At 40.4% G+C, this 23,703-nt stretch overlaps 1 protein-coding gene across 1 annotated transcript in view; it reads left to right on the forward strand.

The window, feature by feature from the left end:
* LOC126094737 (AP-3 complex subunit beta-2) overlaps positions 1 to 23,703 on the forward strand; it is a 200,673-nt gene that overhangs the window by 75,764 nt on the left and 101,206 nt on the right. The window contains 7 exon segments of the mRNA XM_049909286.1: positions 867 to 969; positions 1,843 to 1,989; positions 3,349 to 3,534; positions 6,125 to 6,277; positions 7,286 to 7,479; positions 11,533 to 11,606; positions 21,716 to 21,939. Of these exon segments, the coding sequence (XP_049765243.1) occupies positions 867 to 969; positions 1,843 to 1,989; positions 3,349 to 3,534; positions 6,125 to 6,277; positions 7,286 to 7,479; positions 11,533 to 11,606; positions 21,716 to 21,939 (1,081 nt within the window).

Below are 23,703 nucleotides of genomic sequence, written 5' to 3' on the forward strand. Positions count from 1 at the left end.
GTCCAATCAAATAGGATATATGCACCCCAGAAGGAAACTATAAAAACATTCTATCTTGTCATGTCGCAAGAAGGTGTAGATTGTTGCACAAATGTTTTTGAATAAGAACTAAGCCATTCATGTAGGAATAGAGGTATAGATAGGTTCTTTGTACATAGAATAATGAAGAAGATGCTTGTTAATAAATATTGGTTTGTACAACACTTCTAATGGTATAGTGCACCACCAGTTAGATAATGAGACATATCATAAAACAAAATTATTTTGTTGATTTTTAGACAAACAGTCTTAACTAGTAATTTAGACTGACATATTTTTAAACAATATTACAGCAATATTATTTATAAATTTGAAACAGTGTTAACATAATTAGTGTGAGTTTGAAAATCATGCTTGAATTACATTCATGCATTCCTCCTTGCCTCTCTGTTCTTCCACACGTCTACCTAATCCGCTGCGCAACTACACATTTCAACATGTATAGTCATTTCTTATTTCTCCTATTCCTGACAAATGTCACCCTGCACCTCACAAGAGTCTTCTCATACATCTTTGTGTGCACCCTCTCCCTTCCTTGTGTGGATCTCCCTTCAATGATTCAGCTGCATCTGACTGTCCGTCATTCTCATCTGTGTGCCCCCTCCCCCCCTCCCCCAAAAAAAAGGTCCATGGTCCATCTCAGTGTGGCTGCCCATCCGCTTGTGTTATGTAGTTCCTCCATCTTTGTTTCTCTTTTCTGCCACTTCATACCATCCCTTCTTGTTTGTATGTTCTGCCCCTTTCACTTAAAAATCTTCATTTGCTTTTCCTCGTCCGCCATTTTCTGTCTGGTTGTAAGTTCCTATAGGATATTTCTATCTTTTCAGCCTTGACAATGATCAGAAAGAAGAATTAACACATGTAATTGAAAAGCTTCTCTCTGATAAGACAACATTAGTAGTTGGATCAGCAGTCATGGCTTTTGAGGAGGTACGTAATATTCTTCTTATAACTACCCTATCCACTGTGTGCATATATTTAATATTTTATCAAGGTGTAATAAAAGTTAATGAAGACAATGAATAAATGCAGTATGTTAAGAATGTTGCTCAGAGTACGATGTTTAGTTTCATGTAAGTTCTGTGACTCAATAGTGGAATCAACTTACTAGTTTTAAATTATAATTATATGATTATACTTTCCATAGAATAAAAATAATTTAGTAAATAGTTACAGAAATTACACTTTTATGAGTGTTTAACTTTTTCATTCATTTTTCTTGTTTTCTACTCCACACCTGTTTCCTTTCTACCAATTGGACACACCTTCTCTCTCTCCTCTCTCTTCCCATAATGCTACACATTCTTCTTCTCATCTTGATAATCCCACTGCCCCCAACCTCTCCTTGTCTTCCTAGCCAAGGTCTTCCTTCCCTTCTCACCAGTCCTTCCTACCTTCCTCCCCAGTTCCTCCACGTATTACCGTCCATTACTCTCATGGATCTCTGTCACACTTCTCAACACCTTCTCTTCTGAATTCCATCCACTACGTAATACACTCTGATCATTTCACCCCTTCCAGTCAGAATGCTCGCACATCTTGATTTCCAATAGTCCTCTGCTCCATCCAACAAATCCTGCAACCCTTCATAAACCATCCACCCTTTTACAAACCCCACCCAACCTCATAAATCCAGCCGCTTACTATGAATCCTACCTTCTCCCGCAAGCTGTGCTGTCCTCCCACTTCAGTGTCCATTCTCGATGCTTCTCATCTGTTCTCTAAAATACGGTGAAACTGTGTTGCATAAATTCATTTTTAAATGAGTACTGTTTCTTTGTGTAATTTTGGTTTTGTATGTAGGTATGCCCAGAACGGATTGATCTTATACACAAAAATTACCGCAAACTGTGCAACCTATTAGTAGATGTTGATGAATGGGGTCAGGTCATCATCATCAACATGCTGACACGCTATGCACGGACACAGTTTGTGGATCCTAATATTGGAGTAAGTTGTGGTAACTTTTTGGCTGAGACTTTGTTGCAGCTCCTTTTGTGTTGTGTACATGTGTGATAAAATTGAAAGTTTTTGTTTTCATTGAGAGGTCAAATACCATTGAACAAAACTAGACACTCAGTACTATTATTTTCATTGCTACTTTTTGCTAATGAGTTCAAAGAGTGTATAGAAAAGAGTGACTGACATAATTCTTTTACTGCCTGTTGTTGTTGACTGTGGTCAAGATTGACGTGTTGTGTTTCCCGTTCCCATCTGCACATAAGTTCAGTTTTATTTATACGTTTTTATAATTTTTGTTTCTGATGGTGTTTCTCAGTGATAGCCTTCAAATTGTTGCCTGTGCTTAGTAGTATGCAGTAGATATTTGTGATAAACTTTATCAATATGTAAGTGAAAAAATATATGAAATGTTTTACTTCCTCCTTACCCTTAAATTATTCCACTTAAGAGGTATAGAAGTAACAAGACTGTTGTTTTACTTCTTTCTGTATTGTCCTCTGCAGCTTCAGCTTTGCAGCCATTTTCAAGTAATTTATTATCGTCCTTTGAGGAACTAGTTATTGGTTTCAGAAGGGCAATAATTAATCACTTGAAAATGACTAAAAAAAGCTGAGCTGCAATTGCTATAGACTATCCAGAGGGAAATGAAATAACAGTAAAAGTAGGGAAGTATTATCATTTAACCAATTCACATGTCTGTGACTCCTAATAATAATTAAATGATCAATTACTATGTCATTTCTTGTGAAAATATGTTTTTGACATGTACCACATCCTCCAGGGTCTCCCCACTTTGTGTGCAACAGTGTATCTGATCTAGTCTGAAAACTGAAAATACTTCTGTATCTACTTCTGTTCTTAAGCTACTAATTGACCTTTCAGTGACTTTAAACCCTAGTGTACTATTAAATGTTTAATAAGTGTTATACAGTATTTTTCTGTGCCATTGTGTATGCTATAATCTTATAACCATGTCATTGTTTCAACTTACTGATCAGAATTCTAAACAGGATAGAAATTCAAAGATGAGAAAACTACAGTACAACATGCCAATATGCTGTTAGTTTTCTCTTAATGTCAGTCCAGTATAAATGTGCATTTTGGGAAGAACAAATTATGATTTGATTCTAGGTTTAATTTTTCCTGTCCTTGGCTATATGTTCTGCAAAGGCACCTCTGTTGATACACACACGACTTTCAAATCAGTAATTGTTTTTATATTTTCTTTCATTGTTTCCTAGCTTTCATAGAATGCCAATAAAGTTTTTGTAGAGACATTTACTGTTAATAAAATATGTAAATAAGAAACTGTGATTTCATATATAACATACCTACTAAACTTTGCAGGATCCAGGTGATGATGAAGAAGACAAACCTTTTTATGATGATGATGATGAAGAGGAGGATGAGGATGATGATGATAATGAAAGCAAAGGGAAAACTGAAAAGCCAAAGAAGACATACTCTTTGGATCCAGATCACAGATTGCTTTTGAGAAATGCAAAGCCACTGCTTCAGAGTAGAAATGCCTCAGTGAGTACTAGTTTTCCTTGTTTTGTCACATACAATTTTTCCCCCTTCATTTTAATACTATAAGGAAAGATAATCACAAAAAGACCTGTTGATGGTGTCATTACATATGGAGCAGAATAGCAAATCGGGTAGAGATATCTTGGAACTAATCTTCAGTGAATCTAAATCTGGATGCCTAGGAGAGTATTTGAATTCAAGTCCTTCAAAACGTGAATGCAGCATACATCAGATCAAGAATAAAATATTCACAACTTACAAACTGTTCTTCCATAAGTGTGTTGCGGGTTTCAAGTTGAATGCAAACTTTTTTTTTAGTATATACTAATTAGCTCTTGGCTTTTTTTTAGTGCTAGTATCAGTAAATTGTATTTTCCAATTATGTGTGCACTAATAAAAATCAATTACACCAAGGGAATCGGAAAAATCAAAATAATAATCTAAATAATAAATTTCAGTGAAATTAAGGCTAAATAAAAACTTGAGATATCATGTAAATTGTACAGGCCAATAAATGTGTTAAAAATAAAGTAAAAAGTAGCAAAAAGTGGTTTTTTATGAGAGGAGAAAAATATTACATATCTCTTTCTGGGGGGGGGGTGGGGGGGGGGGGGTTTGTAAATAAGTGAGCTGTTCGTCTGATGGAGTAGTTTTTGCATTAGATCAGAAATGGCTTGGGAACACAAAAACAGATCAATAATGATGTTAATGGGAATGACTATTCAGTGGAGAGTATGGTGTAATGAAACTTCCTGCCAGATTAAAATTATGGGCAAGATCAGTACTTAAACCTGGATGTGAGACTTTCAAATCTCATCACTAATAAAAAAGGATCCTTGCATGTTTGTATTTTACAAGGGTTGAATGAAAAGTAATGCCTCCACCTTCATTAATTGGGTTTGGATGGGAATATTTTAATAAATCAAATGCAGAAATAATCCTTAGAATGTGTCTTTAATTACCAGTATTCACTTTTCCACATAATCAGCATCCAATTGGATAAATTCCTGCCAATGATGAACAAGTTTTCTGAAGCCGTCACGGAAGAAGTCAACACTCTGTTTCTGCAACCACAGTCTCACAGTTCTCTCTGTGTCTTCATCAGAAGCGTAATGACGCCCCCACAGATAGTCTTTCATTATCGGGAACAGATGGAAGTCAGACGGTGCTAATCTGGACTGTATGGAGGATGTTGTACGGTGGTGAGATTCAGTCTCTGAAGTTCTGCTGTGGTGGCACGTGAAGTGTGTGCTTTGGCACTGTCATGCTGCAGGAAAACATTTTCCTTTTCCTTTTGGACCCTTGTTGGCCGTTGTTTCAGAGTTCGCAGCATTGTGACGTAACGCTCTGAATTTATTGTTGTTCCACAATCAAGGAAATGAACATGGATAACACCATCTGCGTCCCAGAACACTGTGGCCATGATTTTTCCAACTGAAGGCTGTGTTTTGAATTTCTTTTCCTGGGGCAAGTCTTTGTGTCGATATTCCATAGACTGACGTTTCGTCCCCAGGTCGTAATGGTGTACCCACATTTCGTCTCTTGTCACATTTGAATGGAGAAAGGCGTCACCTTCATTCTAGTAACGCGAGAGGAGTTTCTGGAAAATTTCAAGTCTGTGCGCTTTAAATTCAGTAGTCATCACCTGTGGCACCCATTGTGCACAGATCTTCCGATAGTCAAGCAAAGCAATAATGTGACCCCCATGTTCTTATGAAATGCCGATTGTGCTTGCACTTTCTCTCTGAGTGACACGAATATTGTCCTGAATCAATCTGTCAACGTTTTGCTTGTGAAACTCGGTGGTTGCTATCACAGTATGTCCCACTCTTTGTTTGTCACGCAGGTCAGATGTTTCCGTCTCAACATCTTTAAACTTACTCACCCAATGACGCACAGTACTCACGTCAACACAATCACCGTAAACTGCTTTCATTCTCTGATTAATCACCTTTGGGATGACACCTTCTGCTGTCAAGAATTCAATGATTGCACGTTGCTTAAATCGCATTGACCATCAGTCGTGTGCACAGGGTTCCATACTTTACACTGTAAAAACACAACCATTCAGTGCTAAGGCTTCCTGCCAACTGGAGCTGTAGAGAAGAGGCTACGGAACAAACCAGTACCTGCCGCATACCAATGCTGCCAAATGTTGAACAGTTACAAAGGTGGAGGCAGTACTTTTCAGTCAACCCTCATATTCAATTTACTGTTCATACTGAATGCTTACACCAAAGAATGAGCAAGAAACCTGTTTTATTGTAGTTGAAGTTGATGTTGAGTGATGATATACTACTTCAAGATGTCTTATAATTGTATTTTTAGTATTTCACTCAAAACCTGCTCAATATTTGTGTTGCTAGAAGCCATAACAAATGTCACAAATAAAAACATAAACACAACAATTATCTAATGCCTTGGATGTTTGTTTGTAGGTGCACACTATAGAATTACAAATGCTTCATATTTAACTTCTGTGGAGTGCTGAACTTTCAAATTTTTGTAGAAATGAAACTGAATCTTTGTTCATAAACCTTTTTGTATTTAAATAAGGATATTTATTTTGATTGTTTTCTTTTCATATGTGAAGGTAGTGATGGCAGTAGCTCAGCTGTATCATCATTTAGCACCAAGGTCTGAGGTGAATGTTGTTGCCAAGGCACTGATACGCCTTCTTAGATCTCATCGTGAAGTTCAGTCAGTGGTACTTAACTGCATTGCTTCTATTTCAACTCTCAGGAAGGTAAGTAGTTAGCATATTCCATATTTAATAAATCATGTGTAAGATGTCTGAATCTTAAGGTGCTAGAGAGAAAACTGTGGTATATTGCACACATTATTTAATTTTAGTCATTACTTTCACCATCATCTTTTTGTTACCTGTCATAGATTTGTCACTGTTGCTTGTTTTCTATGCCTCTACACCTTTTTAGTTGATTTTTCCCTCTGGGAATGTTTTTCCGGTTCAAGTCTGTCTCCAGCAGCCAAATCCTACTTGAGACAGAAATGTTAATCATGGCATGCACTCAGTCACGATAAAAAAATGTATCTCAGCTTTGAACTTATTTATTTGTTCTGGCTCCCTTTGGATTGTGTATTGCCTTCATTGACCTCCTCTTCATTTTTCTGGTTTTGTCCTGTATATGGATGAGGTCAGCATGTTAATCTGGATTGGATAGTGTTATTGGTAGAGGTTGACTGACTGCTCATCTTGTCACAACCCCAACACCTCCAGTACAGAATGAATGTGTCTTATCTGTTTGCGGCTAGTGTTATCATCCCACATAAAAGTGAGAGAGTAGGAAGTGATTACGAGTCTTGTAAGTGAGGAGGGTCATGGGTACCAATTCATTATTCATCATGGCAGATGTGGGAAAACCATCTAAAAACCACATCCACACTGGCCGACACAACAGCCCTTGTCATTAATTTGCTACGTGGATTCGATCTTGGGCCAACCCTCTTCCCTGACTCCTGGAAGCAGCATTCTAATGCTCAATGCTTCTGGGCAAATCATTGTTTTCTGACTGTGCTTTACACTATCTCCATGATTTTCTTCTTTTTATTTTGCTTTCACTGAAGCCGTTGTTCAGTACTACATATGATGATTACTTCTTCTGCTTTTTCCTTTTGTTTTCATTTTTACAGGTCTCCTTGTTTTCTACAACCACTTCCATAAAAAGTCCTTTCCTCACACAAGTAAAAGTTCTGTTATTGCAAGGTAGTAACTGTAACCTGTTACAAATTTCAGGGAATGTTTGAACCATTTTTGAAGAGCTTTTTTGTGCGAACAAGTGACCCTACTCACATAAAGTTATTGAAACTAGAAATATTGACAAACCTTGCAACAGAAACAAGTATTTCAGTTATTCTGAGAGAGTTTCAAACTTATATTTCAAGCAATGACAAGGAATTTGTTGCTGCTACTATTCAAGCTATAGGAAGGTAAGTAAACATTTCATATTTGATAGGTAAATAAGCATGGCATGAAATAAGGTGTACATTTTAACAAAAATATAAAATATTTTAGTCACTCTAATATTAATTGATACTCGTGTTTTGTGACACAGATGTTAGTAAGCAAATAAAAAATGTGAGAGATGAGGTGGTCTTGTGACTGTGTAGGTTTTTCTGGTGTGGGTTTACTCACTCATTGTTCTGTTCTCAGACTTGTCCTTTTTGTGTCCTTGCCTGGTGGCAAGTGCTGCACACTTTATTGCACAACCAAAGGCAAAAGTTAACAGTATGACATCTGGTAAATATAACTCGGGATGCTTCTCCAGGTCTCGTAGGCAGGGCACTGAGTGGCCAGTCATAATGGCATTGGTGTGGGCTTTGCAGGAACCTGGTGTAGGCTGTGGTGCAGGAGTGCCTGGCATCTGGCATGATGTTGTGGTGGAGATGTGAATGATGCTTGGCATGATGTTGTGGCATTGGCTTGGCAGGAGCCCAATGATGCTGCAGCATTGGCTCGGCTGGAGCCCAATGCAAAGCAGTGACAGAAACCCGTGGGCTTAATGAAAGCCCAGTAGAGAGCAGCAGTGTCAGCTTGGTAGGAGTCCGGTGTGAGCTGTGAAATCAATGTGGTGGAAGCCCAGCTGAGCGACAGTGTCAGTAAAGCCAATGAGCTGGCACTGGCATTAGCAGCCATCAGTGGCTGATGGGAGGCAGTTTTCAACTCATGATGACTGCCTGAGATGTGATGATCCTAACAGGTGGCAAAGCATATGATGTGCTGTTGCAGTGGTCAACAGGAGGTGATGCTCAACCAATGGCAGCTGCCCGGGACACTATGATGCCGACAAGGCATGTGGCTCTGATTGATGGACCATGGGATGCGGCCTGCATTAAGCTGAGAGTGGGACCCATTTGTCTGCTTGTGCCCATCCTTTATAGGCAGGGAAACAAATATCTGGATGTGGAAGCATGCAACTGCGAGTGAAGAATAGTTCTGTGATTGCAGCACCGTTGTCGGCAGTGTGCACGCAGCTAGCATCTCTGCTACCAGCTCTGGTGGAGAAGTGCCTACATACGGCCCATTTAGGTTGCAGATTTAGTGCCGGCAGATGCAGTGACCAGATGAATAGCCAACTATAACAACACCAAAACCAATGTTCAATTAAACATGATATTTCATCAGAGTAGCAACTGTTGGGTTAATTGCTGCATGATATCTAGCAACATATCCCACAATATATGTTGTTAATGATGTTCACTGAGATGACGACAGACATGAAACAAATTGCAGCATTAAATTCAACAGAAAAAGTTGAAAAATGATGTCTTTGGATGCAATTTATAAAATAATTGAGAAAAATATGTGTGGCATTTTATGTAATAGATGGAACCTGTGTAGGTGCGAAGACGGCAACTGGCATGGTGATGCCGTGTGTGGCTTCTGAAAAGAAAGCGAACATGAGCGGCTTATTGTCTGTGATAAGAATGAAATGTCTATCTTCGAGCATGTGCCTAAAGTTTTTGATTAAGGCCAGTGCTGTGTAGAGTTTGTGGTCATTTGTTGAGCAATTTCATTGTGATGATGATAGCTTTTTACATAATAAAATGAAATAATTCATTTTGTGTATGTTGTAATACAGCTCCATTGGCAGTTGATGCTGCGCTCACCATGGCTACGAGAGGTGCGCCAAGAAGAGGGTGAGCTATTAATGCAGCCTCTGCAATAGCAGCTTTTCTGTGGTGTAGGATGCTTTATTTTCGTTAGTTTATTGTAGTGTGTGTCCAGGTTTAGGTGAACCTTGTAGGAATTTGCTGAAGGATGTTATCGCTATTGCATAATTGCTCACAAAATATCAATTAAAATTTGTGAAAGAAATGGCAGAATTTTATGTATTGCAGTGGGCTGGAGAAATTGAGAAATAGTTTCCGCTCTGTCTTGAAAATGCCAGGATTCATAGTGCATTCATAAAGGTACCCTAAGAATTTTCCTTCAGTCACTCCAAAGATAGATTTTGATGGATTAATCACTGAGTTATGTTATCATAGCCTAGTGAACAGTTTTTGTAGTTTCGCTGGATGTTCTGCCTTGCTGGGCAGCTTTACAAGCATGTCATCAGTATAGATTTAACAGAACTCTCAAGTCTCTAGTTATCAAACAATGGAAAATCCAGGATGTAATGTAACAATATTAGAGAAGGAAAGTTGCTACTCACCATACAGTGGAGATGCTGAGTCATGATAGGAACAACAAAAAGATTCACACAGTTATAGCTTTCGGCTATTAAGGCCTTTGTCAACAGTATCCACACACACACCCAGAAATTAAAAGACTGGGTATGGTGGTGAAATGACAGATGTGTAATGCTGGAATGGGAACAGGAAGGCAGCTGGATGGGTGTGGACAGTGACTAATGAAGGTTGAGGCCAGGAGGGTTATGGGAACATAGGACGTATTGCAGGGAAAGTTCCCACCTGTGCAATTCAGAAAAGCTGGTGTTGATGGGAAGGATCCATATGGCACAGGCTGTGAAGCAGTCATTGAAATAAAGGATATCATATTTGGCAGCATGTTCAGCAACAGAGTGGTCCACTTGTTTCTTGGCCACAGTTTGTCGATGGCCATTCATGCACATAGACAGCTTCTCGGTTGTCATGCCCATGTAGAATGCAGCAACTTAGCTTGTAAATCAGATGACTGGTTTCACAGGTTGCAAGTTTTACTCTGAGATGAAGAGGCTGGCACAGGAGAGGAATTTGTGGCGGGCCGCATCACACCAGTCAGAAGATTGATGACTCAAAAGCAAAATCAGGAAGTTTGATTAAAGCTGACAGTAACTTGCTTTCCTAAGCAACATAGAATTTTTCTGTATTAACTCTAAATAAACTTTCTTTTGAGCCATCTTTGTTATCTGCACACTTTTCTTACTCCATCTATGAGGGCATGCTGAAAAGTAATGCCTCTGAATTTTTTATGTGAGAACTCCTAAAGCTTCCTCATGTGTACATATTTCCATCCTTCTGCTATTAGGTGGTACTGAATTCTAGCGCGTAACATGGTGGTGTGTAACATAACAATGTTGCATGAGAAACATCATGACGTAAAAAAAATTTTTGAATTCAAACAGTTTGTCCACACATGGAGCATCCTCTCCTTCAGCAGGACAGTGCCAGACCACACATGAGCACTGCGACATATGCAGCAATGGTGGCTCCTTGGGTTCACTGTCGTCAGTCATCCTCCATACAGTCACAACTTGGCCCCATCCAATTTTCATCTGTTTCCAAAACCTAAAGGCTTCACTTTGACAGAAGTGAGGTTGTGGGTCCATCAATAATGTGAAACATTATACAGTAACAGTATCAATAAACTGGTCTCTCATTGGGAGACACGTTCGTTGCGAGAGTGACTATGTTGAGTACAAATATGTAGACATGAAGAGTAAAGATGTAGAATGTTAATAATGATTGTTTTATTTAATAAGCTGCATGAGTTTTCACATAAAAATTTGGAAGCTTTACCTTACAGCATGCTCTCGTAACAACTGGATATTTGTGTTATATTACTGCCCTGCATGAATATTCCCACATTAAAAATATTGCTGTTACCAGTATGGTACATATGATGACTTGTGGGAAAGGCATACTTTACATAGAATTAATCCTGATACTGCAAGTGTTGATTCAGTGAGGGGAAGGTATTAATAGGACAGTAGACAGAAATGAACAACAAAGTGCATACTAGAGCAGTGGCTGGTTACAATAAATTAATCTAATAATTGAATTTCTCTGCTTATTAGAACCAATATTCACAATATTTTAGAGTGGCTACCTGAAAGTGTGAAGATGATTAGTAATTAGGAAAACAATGAATGAATGATCTTGATGGTTCAAGTATTATTGAGCTGTTGGAAGGAGATGAGGGCCTCAGTAATGTTATTCTAAACATTTGTTTCATGTATTGAACATTATTAACATTTCTTTTAAATATTTTAAATGTTTGAATGTAGAAGTACATTTCATTTGAAAGCTGTTCTTTTTCAGATGTGCATCAAATATAAAAGAAGTAACGGACACATGTCTGAATGGACTGGTGTCTTTGCTCTCTAACCGCGATGGTGAGTAACTCATTTTCAATCAGGCTATATTGATTAACTTCAGCATTTGTGAATGGTAGTCATGTATTTGTATTCAGAATACCCATTAGTGAACACTCAGTCAATACAAACTCTGAAAGTCCCTTAAGCCCCCCCATGAACCACAGACCTTGCCCTTGGTGGGGTAGCTTGTCAGCCTCAGTGATACAGATAAGCATACTGTAGGTGCAACCACAATGGATGGGTATCTGTTGAGAGGCCAGGCAAATGTGTGGTTCCTGAAGAGGGAACAGTAGATGCAGGGGCAATAGTCTGGATGATTGACTGATCTGGCCTTGTAATGCAATCTAAAATGGCCTTGCCATGCTGGTACTGCAAATGGCTTAAAGCAAGGGGAAACTACAGCTGTAATTATTCCAGAGGGCATGCAGTTCTACTGTATGGTTAAATGATGATGGTGTCCTCTTGGGTAAAATATTCTGGAGGTAAAATGGTTCTCTCATTCCGATCTCTGCATGGGGACTACGCAGGAGGATGTCAATAGGAAAAACAAAACTAGCGTTCTATGAATTTGGGTGTGGGATCCCTTAATTGGGCAGGAAGATTAGAAAATTTAAAAAGAAAAACAGGTTGAAGTTCCAGTGGGAAGTAGTGAAATTTGGTGTCAGGAAGAATAGGACTTATGGTCAGGTGAAAACAGGGTTATAAATACAAAATCAAATAGTGATAATGCAGGAGTACATTTAATTATGAATTAGAAAATAGGAATATGGGTAACATATTATGAATAGCATAGTGAATGCATTATCATAGCTAAGATAGACACAAAGCCCTCACCCACCCTAGTAGTATCTTCATCTACATATATACGCCGCAAGCTGTTGCGTGCTGGAGGGTACCCAGTACCACTACTAGTCATTTCCTTTTATGTTCCACTCTCAAATAGAGTGCGGGAAAAATGACTGTCTATGTGACTCCGTATGAGGCCTAATCTCTCTAATCTTATCTTCGTGGTCCTTACGCAAAATGTACGTTGGCGGCAGTAGAACCATTCTGCCGTCAGCTTCGAATGCCAGTTCTTTAAATTTTCGCAGTAGTGCTCACAGAGGAGAACGTCATCTTCCCTCCAGTGTTTCCCATTTGAGTTCCCAAAGCACACCTGTAATACTTGCATGTTGTTCAGACCTGCTGGTAAGAATCTAGCAGCTCATCTCTGAATTGCTTCAGTGTCTTCCTTTAATCCAACCTGGTGCAGATCCCAAACACTAAAGCGTTACTCAGCTGTGGGTCACACTAGTGTCCTGCAGGTGGTCTCCTTTACAGATGAACCACACTTTTGTGGAATTCCGCACAGTAAATCTGTCAGTCAGTCATTCGCTTTTCCTACTAAAGTCCTTACGTGCTCATTAAATTTTGAATTCCTTTATAATATTACAGCTAGATTTTAATCAGTGTGTCTGTGTCAATCAGCACACTACTAATACTGTATTTGAATATTAAGGATTTGTTTTGCCTACTCGTCTGCATTTACCTACGCTTTTCTACTTCTGGAGCTAGCTACTATTCACCATGCCAACTACAAATTACGTGTAAGTCATCCAGTATCCTACTACAGTCACTCAAACACCACAGAATCATCACCAAATAGCCACAGACTGCTGCTTACCCTGTCCGCCAGATCAGATTATGTATATAGAAAATAAAAGTGCTCCTATCAGACTTCTACATCTACATCCATACTCCGCAAGCCACCTGACGGTGTGTGGTGGAGGGTACCTCGAGTACCTCTATCGGTTCTCCCTTCGATTCCAGTCTCGTATTGTTTGTGCAAAGAGAGATTGTCGGCATGCCTCTGTGTGGGCTCTAATCTCTCTGATTTTATCCTCATGGTCTCTTTAATCAGATATACATAGGAGGGAGCTATATACTGCTCGACTCCTCGGTGAAGGTATATTCTCGAAAATTTAACAAAAGTCCGTACCGAGCTGCTGAGTCTTCCACTGGAGTTTATCTATCATCTTCGTAACGCTTTCGTGATTACTAAATGATCCTGTAATCAAGCTCGCTGCTCAATGTTGGATCTTCTCTCTCTCTTCTATCAACCCTATCTGGTATGGATCCCACACCGGTGAGCAGCATTCAAGCAGTGGGTGAACAAGTCTACTGTAACCTACTTCCTTTGTTTTCGGACTGTATTTACTTAGGATTCTTCCAATGAATCTCAGTCTGGCATCTGCTTTACTGATCATTAATTTTATATGGTCATTCCGTTTTAAATGACTCCTAATGCCTACTCCCAGATATTTTATGGAATTAACTGCTTCCAGTTGCTGACCTCCTATATTGTAGCTAAATGATAAAGGATCTTTCTTTCAATGTATTCGCAGCACATTACACTTGTCTACATTTAGATTCAGTTGCCATTCCCTGCACCATTCGTCAGTTCGTTGCAGATCCTCCTGCATTTCAGTACAACTTTCCTTTGTTACAATCTTTCGATATGCTACGGCATCATTCGCAAAAAGCCTCAGTGAACTTCCGATGTTATCCACAAGGATATTTATATATATTGTCAATAGCAACGGTCCTACGACACTCCCTTTCGGCACACCTAAAATCACTCTTACTTCGGAAGACTTCTCTCCATAGAGAATGACATGCTGCGTTCTGTTATCTAGGAACCCTTCAATTCAATCACACAATTGGTCTGATAGTCCATGTGCTCTTACTTTGTTCATTAAACGACTGTGGGGAACTGTATCAAACACTTTGCGGAAGTCAAGAAACACGGCATCTACCTGGGAACCCGTGTCTATAGCCCTCTGAGTCTCATGGATGAATAGTGCGAGCTGAGTTTAACACGATCGTCTCTTTTGAAACCCATGCTGATTCTTACAGAGTAGATTTCTAGTCATTATACTTGAACATATGTGTTTCTAAATTATACAACTGATTGATGTTAAGAGATATAGTTCTGCACACCTGTTAGACATCCTTACTTGTGCCTTTTTCCAATCTTTTGGAATGATATGCTCTTCTAGAGACCTACGGTTCACTGCTGCAAAAAGAGAGGCAGTTTCCTTCGCGTACTCTGTGTGAAATCGAACTGGTATCCCATCTGATTTTAATTGTTTTTCTATCCCTCTGTCATCTGTTTAGATATCTACCATTTTGTCACCTGTGAGGCAATCTAGAGAAGGAACTACAGTGCAGTCTTCCTCTTTGAAACAGCTTTGGAAAAAGACATTTAGTATTTCGGCCTTTAGTCTGTCATCCTCTGTTTCGGTACCATTTTGGTCACAGAGTGTCTGGACATTTTGTTTTGATCCACCTGCCGCTTTGACATAAGACTTTACGGAAATTGAGGAATATGGAATCGTCTGTTACCCTTCATCCATGATTTGCAGGCTTTCATGTGAGAAAAGGGCAAGGTGAGTTTCACATGAGAGATGCTTTCTAAAACAATGCTGATTTCTGGACAGAAGCTTTTTCCTCTCAAGGAAATTTATTACATTTGAACTGAGAATGTGTTCAAAGATTCTACAGCAAACCACTGCTAAAGATAGTGGTCTTTAATTTTGCGAGTCCATTCTTTTACCTTTCTTCATGTGCCATCTAGCTCCACAGATGACAAAGAAACTGAATAATTTAGGAAAATGAAAGTTTTATCACACAGTGGTAAATCCAGGTAGGAATATCAACAATGTAGGAAAGGACAGATTGCTACTTACCGTAAAGAAGACATGTCAAATTGCAGACAGGCACAATTAAAACACTCACATAAGCTTTCAGCCACAGCCTTTGTAAGTAAGACACACACACACACACACACACACACACACACACACACACACACACACACACACACCCTCATGTACACACGACTGCCAACTCCAGCATCTGGGGCCGGAGTGCAGCCTCATGTGGGATACAAGCAGCAGTCTGCAGGGGGCAGGAAAGCAGGTGAACGATGTCTGATGGAGTGTGCAGGGACTAGCCTGCCAACAGTTGCAGCATCAGGAGGTTGTGGGGCAGGGACGTGGGGGAAAAAAGGAACAAAAAAAGGAAAGGGGCAGGGAAAGACAGGCAGATGCATTGGCAGGGCTGCAAATAAGCAGAGGGGGGGGGGGGGGAGAAGATGAGAATGGGGAGGAGATAATAGGACAGAGTGGGTGGAAGCTGTTGGGTGGAGAGTTTGGGGACATTATGTTATAGTAGGTTGAGGCTTGGATAATTACATGAGCATAGAATGTGTTGTAAACATAATGCCCATCTGCGTAGTTTAGGGAAGTGGGTGGTGGAGGGAAGGGTCCAGATGGCTCAGGTAGTGAAGCAGCCATTGAAATCAAGTGTATTATGTTGAGCTGCATGTTGTGCCACAGGATAGTCTACTTTGCTCTTGGCCACAGTTTTGCAGTGGCCGTCCATCCTGGTGGACAGCTGATTGGTACTCATACTAATATAAAAAACTGTACAATGATTGCAGCAGAACTGGTAACTGAAATGGCTGCTTTCACAGGTGGCCCTTATCCTGATGGGGTAGGATAAACGTGTAACAGAGCTGGTATAGGAAGTGCTGGGTGGGTGGATTGGGTAGGTTTTGTACCTTGTCTTCCACAGGGATATGGTCCTTGTGGCAAGGAGTTGGCATTGGGAGTGACATAGAGATGGACAAGGATGTTGTGGAGGTTGGGTCATTGACAGAACACCACTTAGGAGGGATGGGAAGTATCTCGGGTAGGATGTCCATCATTTCAGGGCACGGTGATTGGTAATCAATGCGCTGGAGATGGAGGCGCTTCAGTTGTTCCAGTCAGGGGTGGTACTGGGTGACGAAGGGGACACTCCTTTGTGACTGGTTCTTGGGGGGGGGGAATGCCTCAGGAGACCTGTTTGCAGACTAGGTCTGGGCAATACTGCCTGCCTGTGAAGGCCTTAGTGAGACCCTCAACATACTGAACAAAGGAGTGTTTATCATTGCAGATATGCTGTCCCCTGGTGGACAGGCTATATTCAAGGGATTTTTTTGGTCTGAAAGGGATGGCAGCTGTCAAACTGCAGGTACTGTTGGTTGTTGGTGCATTTAATGTGGACAGAGGTACAGGTGAAGCCATCAGAGTGGAGGTGGTCAACATCTAGGAGGGTGGCGTGATGGGTTGAGGAGGACCATATGAAGCAGATGGGACAGAAGATGTTAGGTTCTGAGGGAATGAAGATAGGGTGTCATGAAGATATCATCAATGAACCTGAACCAGACTAGGGGTTTGGTGCTTTTGGAGGCTGGCATAGGAGGGTGCCATATGGTGCCCATGGCTGTGCTGCAGATTTGTTTATACACCTTCCCTTCAAATGAGAAATAATCGTGGGTTATGACAAAGTTAGTAAAGTGTATAAGGTAGTGGGTTTGGAGTCTGAAGGATCGTAGGAAAGGTAGTGTTCAGTAGCAGTAAGACCCTGGGCATGAGGGATGTTGATGTGTAGGGAGGTGACGTTGACAAGACACGTAGGGATCCAGGAGGTAAAGGGTGGGGATGATGGAGAGACGGTGAAGGAATGGGTTGGTGTCTTCGCTGTGGGAGGCTAGATTACAGGCAATTGGGCGGAGGTGTTGGTCAGTGAGGGCTGAGATTCTTTCAGTGGGGTCACAATAACCAGCCACAATGGGGCGTCCAGGTTTGTTGGGTTTGTGGATTTTGGGAATCATGTAGAAGATGGGTGTGTGGGGTGTCATAGGATTGAGGAGGGAATTGGATTCACGGAAGATGTTCTGGGCAGGCCCTAAAGCTTTAAGTAGGGACTGGAGTTTATGTTGGACTTCTGGGATGGGAGCACTCTTGCAAAGTTTATAGGTGGAGAAGTCAGATAATTGTTGGAGACCTTCTGCCAAGTAGTCACTGTGATTCAAAACAGCAGTGGTAGAACCTTTGTCTGCAGGTAGGATGACTAAGTCAGGATTCATTTGGATGTTGTGTATGGCTGTTCTTTCTTCTACTGAAATGTTGGTGTTTTGAAGAAGGGACCTAGGCAAGGATGGTGAGGCTAAGTTGGAGGTAAGGAATTCCTGGAAGGTGACCAATAGGTGGTTAGGTGGGAGGGGTAGGGGGAGGGAGGGGGATAGGATCACAGTTGGATTGTGGTATGAACTGGAGGAGGCAGGGTTCAATGTTGGAATTAGGGTGGTTTTGGTTAGAGGGATTGGCAGCAAAGGAGTGCTTCCATTGCAGGGATTGGGAGAAGGAAAGTAGGACTCTGAAAAGTCCAGCATGGTTAAACTTGAGTGTATGGCTAAAGATGAGGCCTTTGGATACAACTGAAACTTCTGTGAAGCTGAGGGTTTTGGTGGAAAGGTTAACAACAGTGTTATGGGAACATTTTGGCTCTGGACTTGGTGCAAAGTTTGTAGAGAGTTTTGGGAGATGTGGCAAGTTGAAAAAGTCAGCTAGGCAGGGTTTAGCTACTATGAGGGATGGATGAGAAGGAGCACTGAGCTGCATCGATTCGTCAGTATTTGATGTGGTTTACGAAATATATCCAGCGGTAACGTTAGGTGACTCACCCTGTATATGACATATCATGCAACCTGCTAAAGAAGTGTGTGATTGCATTCTGTATCCTTTAACCCATTGCATAAACAAGTGCTTACTTGAGGGATATTTTCCTGATGAATTAAAATGGTCTAGAAATCGTCCCAGTATACAAAAAGGGAGATAAAGACTCTTCATCTAGTTACAGGCCTATTTCAATAGTACCCGCATTCTTGTAGGTAATAAAATGCATCATGTACCAACAATTATCATCTCACTTTGAGAACCTAGGAATAATTGATGTTACACAATATGGGTTTAGGAAGAATCTGTTGACCATTGATGCAATTAACACGGTAGTCATTTACATCCTCAAAGTTTTTGAGGACAAAGGCTTTGCTCAAGTTTCATTCTATGAGCCTAAGCAAGGCCTTCGACTGTGTTGAGTACGCACCACTACTAGAGAAACTAGAATTCTATGGCATCTAAGGAAACAGTCTGACTATTAAAAGCTTATCTCAATAACCATAAACAGGTGGTTTGTGTTGGTAAGGAAATGTCAAACATAGGAAATGTTAAAGTAGGTGTGCCTCAGGGATCTGTTTCTGTACTGGGCCCCTTCTTGTTTCTGATAATGATCAATGACCTCCCCTTGTTTATTAGATCCACGACTGTATTGTATGCAGATGATATGACTTTTCTACATAGCAGTAACAATCTTAAAGATCTTAAAACCTGTGCTGAAAATACACTCACTTACACAGCATATTGGCTCATAGCAAATGGTTTCTTGCTAAATGAACATAAAACCACAGATAATCTTCACTCTAAGAGACAAGCCACTATCTGATGACCCTAGTTCTGTTAAATTACTGGGAGTTTATTTAGACAAAAAGTTGTTCTGGGGCCAGCATGTGAACTATATTAGTAGAAAGCTATCTAGAGTAATTTATTTATTAAGACAAATCAGAAATTGTGTGCCTGAAACATAAGTCAGATCATCTTATTTTGCATTTTTCCAAAGTATAATATCCTACTGCATTATCTTGTGGGGTAATTGTAGTCATATACATGACATCCTATTATTGCCGAAGAAAGCCATTAGGGTAGTTACAAATTCTTTACATAGGGCTCACGGCAAACCCTTATTTACTGAACAAAAATTTAAGAGGGTAATAAACCAGTATATATACAATGTCTTAATCTATACAAAGAAGAACCTACAAGATGTGAAACATAAAGAAAATGTACATTGTTACAATACAAGAAGCATCAAACACATATACATGCTATACAGGATCTTCCTGAACATACATTCAAAGAAAGACTGCATGTACGGTTAATTGCCCACCTGTTCTATGACATCAATGAATTCTTCAACTGTAAAATGCAGTAATCCAATAGATGACCCACTGTACATTTATTGTAATATAAGTTAAAATATTTCAGTAGTCAATATGTTATCACACTGTATTGTAAATTGTATCTTCATTTGACGTCAATTGCTGTAATGGCCTAAAGGCAAGTATTTTCACAAGTATGTCAAAAGTCAGAGAGTAAATAGCTATTTCAAAAAGTGAATATTTTTCCTTAATTCACATAATATTCTTTGAACCAATAAGTACCTCATGCTACATTGTTTCTAAAGTACCCTATGTTCTTCCTCAGGGTTTAAGCTATCACCATTCACAGGTGTAGGTATAGTGTGCTCTGCTGAACTACACTTAGAACCCAAGTTAACTTTTACCTTCTATAGCACAGGTTGTTGCATATAGCAATTTTCTGTGGACAAAACGCTAACAAGAAAGTGGTTCTCAAATAAAAGAAAAAAATGAACTACTTGGACTTGAGGGCAATGCAAAACTTCTTTTGAGCATTTTGTATGCAGTACTCTATGATAGATTGTTCATAATGGCAATGACGGGTGAGTGAAGATATCATAGTTAATTTTCTTGTGACATTGTCATATGAGGCAACCAAGTGACCCTGAGTTCTCTAGCAAAAGCAGTCTAGGCACCAGGCTGGTAAACAGATGCCATTCATGAGGTATGCTCTGAACTCACTCTTTTCCATTGGTGTGCAGTGCTCGTTGAATACAAAGCCCATCTCAGTGTATACCATAGTTAATAGTCACACCATACAGTATGTTAGCTAATGGCAGACATGAGTTGATGTGACTCGGGGCTTATCTATGACTACTACACCATGGAAATTATTTGCACCTACTGCTCAACAGTAGTGCTGTTTGCATAAGGCCTTTGTAGCTAGTTAGTTATTTACTTAGTTTCACCTTCCATGGTTCATTTTGCACAATAAATCATAATGATGTGGAACAGGTCCTATATGCTATACGAGGTGTGGCTAGAAAAAAACCGGACTAGTACTGGTGAAACAATAAAATGAATGCAATAAGGCTGAAAGTCGCGTGGCCTGTCATGTGACTCTCGCTCCGCCTACTGCTAGAGTTTCATCTGCCTCCTGCACTCAGTCTGCCCGTGGCGTCTGTTTTAGGTAGTTGACGTTTTGTCTGTGCGTCGGAAAATGTTGAGTGTACGGAAAGAACAGCGTGTTAACATCAAATTTTGCTTCAAACTAGGAAACTCTGCAAGTGAAACGTTTGTAATGTTACAACAAGTGTACGGCGATGATTGTTTATCGCGAACACAAGTGTTTGAGTGGTTTAAACGATTTAAAGATGGCCGCGAAGACACCAGTGATGACACTCGCACTGGCAGACCATTGTCAGCAAAAACTGATGCAAACATTGAAAAAATCGGTAAACTTGTTCGATAAGATCGCCGTTTAACAATCAGAGCAGTGTCTGAGTTAACAGGAGTTGACAAGGAAAGTGTTAGGCAGATTCTTCATGAAAGTTTCAACATGAACAAAGTGTGCGAGTGTCATCACTGGTGTCTTCGCGGCCATCTTTAAATCGTTTAAACCACTCAAACACTTGTGTTCGCGATAAACAATCATCACTGTACACTTGTTGTAACATTACAAACGTTTCACTTGCAGATTTTCCTAGTTTGAAACAAAATTTGACGTTAACACGCTGTTCTTTCCGTACACTCAACATTTTCCGACGCACAGACAAAACGTCAACTACTTAAAACAGACGCCACGGGCAGACTGAGGGCAGGAGGCAGATGAAACTCGAGCAGTAGGCGGAGCGAGAGTCACGTGACAGGCCACGCGACTTTCAGCCTTATTGCATTCGTTTTATTGTTTCACCAGTACTAGTCCGGTTTTTTTTCTAGCCACACCTCGTATGTATTTAGTTCAGTATACTATGTATTTATATCATGAGCAGCCAGTAAGTGGTTACTGCATTCTGAGCGTAGCGATTTCCTTGTTTCGTTCTGCACCCTTGAAGTGCCTTGTATGAATGAATAAAAAAAAAAGTGAATGTCAAAACTCTTCAGTTCTTGTAATAGAAACTGCAGCTAGCAGCAATAAATAAATGGATAGGGAATGGTGAAAAGCTGCTGGAAACCAGTTATCAAGCTGAAAGGTTGATCTTGTTTAATTACCTGACATTGCTGGAGATGGGAAGACCCCGCAAATAACTTACATTTGCACCCAAAATTATTTATCATTTTTCAGAAGCTGTTGTGGCAGAAAGTGTGGTGGTGATCAAGAAGCTGCTGCAAACGGGGCAGCCTGGTGAACACAGAGATATCATTGTGCAAATGGCGAAACTTGTGGATTACATCAGTGTTCCACAGGCTCGTGCTTCAATTCTATGGCTGTTGGGAGAGTACTCAGAAAGAGTACCTCGTATAGCACCAGATGTCCTAAGAAAAATGGCTAAAACATTCATCACTGAGGTATGTAATTAGTATAGCAGAAATGAACTACACAAATCTAGTCGTTTTTGTGTATTGAAATTTATCGTAGAATACTGTTTTTATATTGAGTGGGGAGGGAGGAGGGGAATATTGACAATTTATCCTAGAATACTGTTTTTATATTGAGTGGGGAGGGAGGAGGGGAATATTGACACTTATGCTACAAGAATATCTACTTGCACACACGCACATGCAGAATATTTTCAGCCCATTACAGTTTATAGATGCAAACTTGCATGCTTCTAGCACATAAGACACACATTTTGTTGATACAAACAGATCTTTGTCTGCCCTCATCCTCTTTGGAACTGGTAGATTCTTCTTGACCTGGAGTGTGGCCGACCTGCCATTCACAAACATATTGCTATTTCCTCCTTGAGGAAGGAACTAATACCGGGTGGTTATAATAAAACTTTCTCTATTTAACACATTATAACATGGAAACTAATTACTGTATGAGAACCAAACTTTGTAGCATTAACGTCAAGGGCTTGAGGAAGAGGTATAATGCAGAATCAATGCAATTGAAACACTTTTAATGTGATGCAACGGTACATCATACATTACATACCTGTACCATTACTGCTACAAAAGGGGCCAATATGGTGCCCATCTGTGTCCAGAAGAGTCTGAAAGCGCAGGATTGCATTCTGCACAGCAGAACGAAGCATGTCCGTAGTTATGCTGACTACCTCTCTTGATATGCAGCACTTCATATCAGCACATGTGAGTTTTTCCTGCGTGAACACTGTCCTTCAGGTAGTCCCACAACCGGCCAAGCATTTGAAAACAATCGGCTGATAATTCGATCATTTCCAGATGTGTTTCGGAGAAGCTATTGAGTTTTTTCTCTCCTGTAGGGCGGGTATAACATGCTGGCTAAACATATCACAGTAATGCTGGCCAGTCACACTGCACGTCTTCGGTCCTTAAGTGCCAACCTGTTTAAAAAAGAAGCTGTGAAGCCACACCATACAGTGACGCATTCACCATACAGAGGAACTTCATTCACAGTGGCTGGAGGTGAAGATCCCCACACTCCACAATTCTGTTTGTTCACCTCACCTGTCAGAGAAAAATGAGCTTCACCTGGTCCAGGGCCAGCCCTCATCAAGTTCAATGCTTGTGAGAAAGTGGAGAGCAAAGTCAACACATCGTTGTGTGTCCTGTGGCACAAGCTGCTGTAAGATATTGATCTTTCGTGGATACCATTTGAGAATGGTTTGAAGCACCTTCCGTACAGTGGAACACGGGATGTTCAACTGTCATGACACATCACACACACTGCCTGACAATCGGGAATTGTGCGCAGTGCTGTCTGCCGTAGCAACAACGATTTCATCAGCCAGTCGTCGGCCTCTTCCCGGAGTTGATTTGAACTTCTTCATCATGCTCTGCACAGTGGGTGGTGAAAGAGGACCCTTCCATAATCCTTTCAGCTGGCGATGTTCTCAAAGTGCAGCTGCAGCATTAGTGTTGTTTAGATAATAGAGCTTCGCCTATAATGCCCTGCTCCTTTTGTCCAAACTCATGTTGACACGTCAACAAGTGCATTGCGACGGGTCAGATGTGAGATGAATCACAATGACTGATCACAGCACCTGGTGGCCATCGTTGGAACTGGATGGTGATGCTGTGATGCATGGAAATCATGCACCCCATACTCTGTACATTAACACTACCAAGATTGGTACTGGTATGGTAATTAGCTTCCATGTTACAATGTGTTAAATTGGGAAAGTT

The sequence above is a fragment of the Schistocerca cancellata genome, chromosome 8 (assembly GCF_023864275.1).
Source record: "Schistocerca cancellata isolate TAMUIC-IGC-003103 chromosome 8, iqSchCanc2.1, whole genome shotgun sequence".
NCBI lineage: Eukaryota > Metazoa > Arthropoda > Insecta > Orthoptera > Acrididae > Schistocerca > Schistocerca cancellata.